Source organism: Toxorhynchites rutilus, chromosome 3 (genome assembly GCF_029784135.1).
Source record: "Toxorhynchites rutilus septentrionalis strain SRP chromosome 3, ASM2978413v1, whole genome shotgun sequence".
Lineage (NCBI taxonomy): Eukaryota > Metazoa > Arthropoda > Insecta > Diptera > Culicidae > Toxorhynchites > Toxorhynchites rutilus.
In genome coordinates this window covers 19,831,603-19,838,243 of record NC_073746.1, presented here as the reverse complement: position 1 = coordinate 19,838,243, position 6,641 = coordinate 19,831,603, and the positions used below count along the sequence as shown (strand labels likewise).

General features: G+C 43.4%; 1 protein-coding gene across 2 annotated transcripts in view; it reads left to right on the top strand.

The window, feature by feature from the left end:
- The first annotated feature begins 3,199 nt into the window (after window positions 1-3,199).
- Window positions 3,200-6,641, top strand: part of LOC129779881 (zinc finger protein 79-like) — a 43,979-nt gene continuing 40,537 nt past the window's right edge. The window contains exon 1 of one of the 2 annotated variants that reach the window (XM_055787627.1): window positions 3,200-4,126. In XM_055787627.1, coding sequence (XP_055643602.1) covers window positions 3,935-4,126 — 192 coding nt within the window. In that variant the 5' untranslated portion in view covers window positions 3,200-3,934. The remainder of the gene's footprint in view (window positions 4,127-6,641) is intronic. The other variant, XM_055787626.1, reaches the window with a different exon arrangement.

Genomic DNA, 6,641 nt, shown 5'->3' with positions numbered 1-6,641 from the left:
AGGCCCTCCCGCTGCTTGGTCCGCTGGACGAATGAACTTGACAAATTCAGCTTATTGGCGACATCCCGGACCGAACTTCTCGGATCACGTCTAAACTGCTTAACTACGCGCTTGTGATCTTTTTCACTGACGGAGCATCCATTTTTGCCGTTCTTCACCTTCCGGTCGATGGTTAGGTTCTCGAAGTATCGTTTTAGTACTCTGCTGACCGTGGATTGGACGATTCCCAGCATCTTATCGATGTCCCGATATGACAACTCTGGATTCTCGAAATGAGTGCGCAGGATTAATTCACGACGCTCTTTTTCGTTCGACGACATTTTTCCAAATTTACGAAAAATTGACAGTGAAGCATGGCCAACGTGATCTATACACTCTTATCTGATTATAAGCGAAAGCTGAAGATATAATTCCTAAAAATTAAATTTCTACAGCGTTTTTTCCGTGATGCAATTTGATGTGACACACCCTTTAATCAGCAACGCCCCCCTAGTCTGTACCCCATATCTAGCGTGGTGCGTCTTTCTCGACTCGAGGAATCCAGGATAGAATGGTCACTAGCCGGCGCAATCATCAGCTCGTGTAGAGTTGTCATGAGCGGTACAACCTTTGACTCTTGTTGAATGATCAGTGGACTGCACAACCTTCGGCCCGTGCATCTGTAAAGAGTGTGTGTATGTATTGCCGCGACTAAGTAAAAGTTTATCGATCGGATAGGAGGGATATGAAACGGGGACACAACGAAGGAAACATCATTAAACGTTGACATCGGCGTTTCTGAGGAACAGGTATAGATGAAGCAGAAGATCAGGATCACGGCTACCTAAGATATCCCGGACGGGGATCTCCGGTTGTCTGCCTTGTGCTCTCAGTGCTCTAGAGAGCTGAGAGCGAGCAGCATGGAACCGGATACACGACCAGACAACATGCTCGATGTCGTGGTAGCCATCGCCACAATCACACAGATTGTTTGCTGCGAGCCCAATGCGATAAAGATGCGCGTTTAGGTTGTAGTGATTGGACATAAGCCGAGATATCACGCGAATGAAATCACGACCTACATTCAATCCCTTGAACCATGCACTCGTCGAGACCTTAGGGATAATCGTGTGTAACCAACGACCGAACTCATCACCACTCCACATGCGCTGCCAACTTACGAGCGTGTGCTGACGAGGAATGTGGAAAAATTCATTATAAGCAATTTGCCTTTCAAAAAGAGTGCCTTCTAAAGCGCCCACCTTAGCTAGCGTGTCCGCTTTCTCATTCCCCGGAATAGAGCAATGAGAGGGAACCCATGCTAAGGTAATCTTGAATAATTTTTCGACCAAAACACTCAATAGATGTCTTATTCTTGTTAGGAAATAAGATGAGCGTTTATCAACTTTCATTGAGCGGATTGCCTCTATTGAGCTGAGACTGTCTGAAAAAATAAAATAGTGGTCGATGGCCAATGTTTCAATGATCCCTAATGCGTAATATATCGCACCCAGTTCAGCGACATACACGGAACAAGGATCTTTGAGTTTGAAAGAGGCACTGGAATTTTCATTGAAGATGCCGAAGCCAGTGGACCCGTTTATGAATGAACCGTCAGTAAAGAACATTTTATCAGATCCAACTTTCCCATATTCTGCCGAAAATATCGGCGGAATAGAATCGGAGCGTAGGTGATCTGGGATTCCACGAGTTTTAGTTGAACGCTAAGAAAAAATTCAAGAATAAATATACAAATGAAATTAACCAAAAACGCCTAGTCCTATCAAGTGAAAAAATCTCCCCAACCCATCAATGAACTGCTCCCCGTGTGATTTCCCGCAACAACGACTCGTAGCGCAATCGCAGTATGAATGAACCCTCGCGCATAACGCAACTTTTTTTGCCCTCGTGCGACCCACCCATTGATGTAATCTCAATTGACTGCTGGGAGTTACGCGCGGCGGCTCATCAACCTCGACATGTACCCGCGATCGTCACCGGCACATTTACGCGTACCACGCAGAACCACAGAACCGAAGCTGTGATTACTTCTGCTCCTGCGGCAGGAAGCGAACTGATTGACCGATTGAGCGCAACAAAACACAGGAAAGCAGAAGAAGACTCCACCGCCAGGGCAGAGCAAATCACAATCCGCAAGAGGAGCGTAAGCCAAGGAGCCACAGTTTCACGTTAATCGCGCTGCTTATGTTCGGCATACCACTCCGACCAACGGAAGCCACTAGCAGCAGAATCAGCGGCCGCATCCCAGTAGCGAGAGCGCGCTTTCGTTTCGGTTCGTTATCCCTTTTGGGGGGGTGGGTTCGGTGGAACGGAGGGAAACGAGGTGGAAAAACACAGTTGTGTTTTTAATGAGATTGCTCACGGGTACGGCGAAGCGGAACGGTTGGTGGGGGTTCGAGGGAGGCGAGAAGGGGAAGAACAAAACGTGATCACCGATCGAAGGGTGTTCAATAAACTGGTTGGGAGTGAAAAGTGTTTACGGAGGAGAGAGAGTGAGAGAAACAAAAAACCACGATCGATGTGATCCCACCCCAAATCGGTGACGGAACACAGATTCGCACCAATCAGAGCGAAGGGTTCGATTGGTTGAGCACTGGCTGTGAGCGAGTGAGAGCGAGAGGAAGCAGAGCGTGTGCGTGAAAGGGATGACAAAATCTCAGACTCAATGAAGTTTATGCGTCGATGACCAACAACAACAAGGCTCGAGCACGATCGGGAACACACAAAGAATCGAAGGTGATTCGGATTCGTGATCGGGAGAGAAACGATGCGAGAGAGAGCTTTCGGTAACGGATCCCGATCGACGAAGGAAGCAAAAGGAGAGAGAGAGAGAGAGAGAGAGAATCGATCAAGTTCGGTATTTGAACTAAAAATCCAAGGCGGAGACAGAAGACGTTACACAAAGCGAACCACGCGATGAACAAACAAAGGGAATAGCGAAAGAAGAAGGTACTTTACCGCAGAGTGGCTCATAGTGATCCGCGGGGTGATCTTTGTGGTGTGCGCCTGTGTTGGTGTTGGTCGGGACGGAAAGGCGGTGGAATGAGGGAGATCGTGGTGTAGAAGCACCTTACGCGTGCTGAGTACGCAACAGGTTACGGGGTGCGGGTTTGCTCTCTTGCGTTGTATGCTTTTGCGCCGGACAGGTTCCCTGACTTGTTGAGGTGTCGCTGTGTTGGTTGGTTGGCAGCAGTTACAGCAGACTTAGTTAGGGCGAGCTTTATGCTCTCGCTCGTTGAGAGCAGAATCGGAAAACAACAACAGAAACTGTATCGATCACCACACACGGGTCTGCTGCTCCAAGAAGGTCACGGTTAGATCGCGACGATCTCGAGCGAACAGTGTTTGTGCAAACGTCGAACCAGCGGGTTGGCTATCTAACAGGGCTCTCTCCCTTCCGCGTTTCGTTTCGTTTCGGGTTTTTTGTTCTCCATCGGTTTTGTTTTCCCCCGAAAGGTCGTCGTTGGGTTCTGGGACTCTCAGTCTGGTCCACACAGTTTGTTGTGCAGTGTGATTCTGTTGTTATTGTCAGTTCGCGTCGTGAAAGTGCATTCGAAGTGATCACGACGCCCGAGAGGACTTGGTCTTGGGTTTTTGTCAGTCTCCCTTTTTTCCGAACCCCGTCGGCATCGGTTCTGAATTACTGTGCAATAACTCCGCGCTCCGCGGTACCTGAACGTTGAAGAAGTTTTATTATTGTTACACACCCCCACAAATGATAAGAGTAATTTATGGTTCTGATCGAAGATCATCCGCCGGAGCAAACTTTGTCGTTTGAGAGCAATGTCAGCTGTCAGTGACCGGTAGTGAAAGCTGAGTGATTCGATTTGTGCCAAAAGAAAGAGAGCGAAACAGATCAGCAACAGAATAAAAGGGCTCGCAAGTGCATGACTTCAGTGCAAGTGTTTTGATTGATTTTCGGAGTGATTGTGCGATGGAGACCTGTGTGTTGATACCGCAGGAGTTTGCCCTGGCCGTGACCGGCGTTGGGGCGCGCAACTCCCGCGAGCAAACGGCGACCGTTTGGTCGAACACGACGATCGCCCAGGGGACCCTGTGCTACCCCTTCCAGGGCACCGTCCGGATCGATAATCTGGAGCTGTACAGCTACGTGGATGAGGATGATGTGAGTATATGGTTCATAAATTCTTCGCCAAGTGCAATGGGTTGTTGACTGTTTGGGAATTTTGCCGCTTGGCCGCCCCCCGGTGAATGGATACACCCCCGTGAGCAGCGTGTGAACGATCCGCGCCTTTTTTGTTGTTGTTCTTATGACGACTACTGCGGTGAGGTGCTTTCTTGGGAGGAAAGTCAGTCGGGTGTGAAAGAAAATTCCCCCGGCGAGGAGGCGCTATTTGCCAAGGGGTGGGCATCCTCCCGTGACCGTGGGAAAAGAACGTCTTCGATAGTGTCTTGGGAGAAACTTTCTAGACGAGGTTCACTGCCGATGTATTTTTGTGCGAGGGGAGGGAAATTAGCAACTTTCCGGCACCATTTAATTGAGTTGGGAGTCGTAGTTGCGCCCATCATAAGGAATATGTTTACTAACATGTTTGCGTCGTAAAACATGTGTAAAGTATCGTAAAGTATTTTCTTGAGTCGGATAAACTACAAAAAAAAAAAAAACGGAATTATGTATGCAAAGGTTCTTCAAACGATTAATGGCTCTATTTAACAGATCCACTAATCTTCACTACATTGTGTGAAAACGTTATTATGAAAATTATAATATTATCTGTATTTCGGGCCTGAAGCTTATTCTTAGAATAGAAATCAAAGTTCTTGTATCAAATCCAAGATGATGTATTGATGCTTTTGTTTCGCATGTGAGAAATTATGAAAATTCAACAAATTAGGGCTTGTCTTAGTGTTTATCACCAGTTATTTGTATGAGAATAAAATAAACAATACCACTCAAAAATTTAGTTTTCTTATTCTTGATGTTATTTATGACAGAAATTTCGCATGCCTTGCTCTGTGGTTAAATTTGTTGTAGAATACATTATCAATATGAAGAATCGAATGAGCACTAGATTAATAAATGAGGTTTTCTATTATGTATTCCTCCTTAATTGTTAACCTCAAAGCAAACTTTTTGTAAGTCTTATTTTGTAACTCTTGATTTGTTTGAAATTGATTCAGATGAAACATCAACATCAACAGTTTCGAAATTCATAGAAATTAAATGGTCATGACCATTTATTTATATATAATGAAAGACAAACAGATGATGGGTTATTCCGTCCTCTCCTTTTTTTAATGTTTCGTTTGATCTTACTCACTACAACCATTTCATTGTCTATGATGGAAGATGTAATTATTTGATTTTTTTTTATCAAACATGATTATATTATAGGAAGGGTACGAGTATAACAAATATAAACAAAAATATGCCTTAACCAAAGAAACGATTTTATTGAATATAGGCATGTCAATTGAAGCTTTTTTAACGATAAATCAGAAGCTCGCTTTTTTTTGTTATTTGATTTGTTAATTATGTTAATATGCTACTTCACAACTCGACTTTGCCACCCATCCAAAGCTCCGAGTTCCGAGCTCCGAAACTATTTATCTGATTATCAGAGCCATCCATCAATGGATATCAATTTGAAATAGTGTAAAAATAGTATTTCATGGCGATTCAACATGAATTTTCCATCCTTAACCAATCTCAGACAGATGCGATCTTTGATTAAATACAAAAAAAAAAATCGTAGAACTGGTAGCTTTGAAATACAAAATTTTATTTTACATGAAATTTATCATATGGTCCTGCAAATGTTGTGAAATAGTTGAACAATTTGGAGGAGCTTAACAGTACTCTTATTCGATTCAGAATGCGTTGAATTGCTTTCTCAGGTGTGGGGAAGACACTAAAATTGTAGCATTCATTCGAGCAATTTGATCTCTCAGCATCTTAACCTTCCCATCTTTTCCAAGTCTCAATCAGATGAGTAAAATTCGACGTTACCCTTTGTAATGCCCATTGAAACATTTCCTAAGGTTCATCATTCGATTTGGGCAACATTTTGAACTAATAATGCATTTTAATTTGAAATGGGTAATATCCATTTTATTTCGATGCACGGAGCGTTTGTTCTGTTTTCTTTATTCCTTTCGAAAAGACGTTCGGCTTCAAGTAACAATTTTACAATTCAATCACTCAAAGCTAGATTTTGTCATCGTTCTCTAGTTTTGAATTCAATTTCAGACAACCCATTTGTGTTAAAGGTCGTTTCAATAAATCGGAGTATTTTTGAAAGATAATGATTATATGTATATGTCTCCCTGTTGAAGCCACTTGGCTTCTTGTAGTCATTTGCTAATTCGAACTCTCAGCAACTTGACATCCCCAGCTCTGCCGAGCCTCAGGGGAGGATTGTTTGGCTCGAAAGTCAACGATATCCTTGTTTTTCTTGTGAATAAATTCATCATTCGACTTTGACAGTGCGTTAATGAGTCACTTTCAAAAGGCATTAAATAATGTCTACTTTATTATCAATCATTGTTTGTGCATCAATAGAAATCATTTGAATGAATATTGAATATTTATTCGGCAATTTTATCTCCCAAAAAGCTAGACTTTCTCAAGACTCAAAAATCATCGAAATTTGCACGTTTGTTTATAACAAATCGAAAGA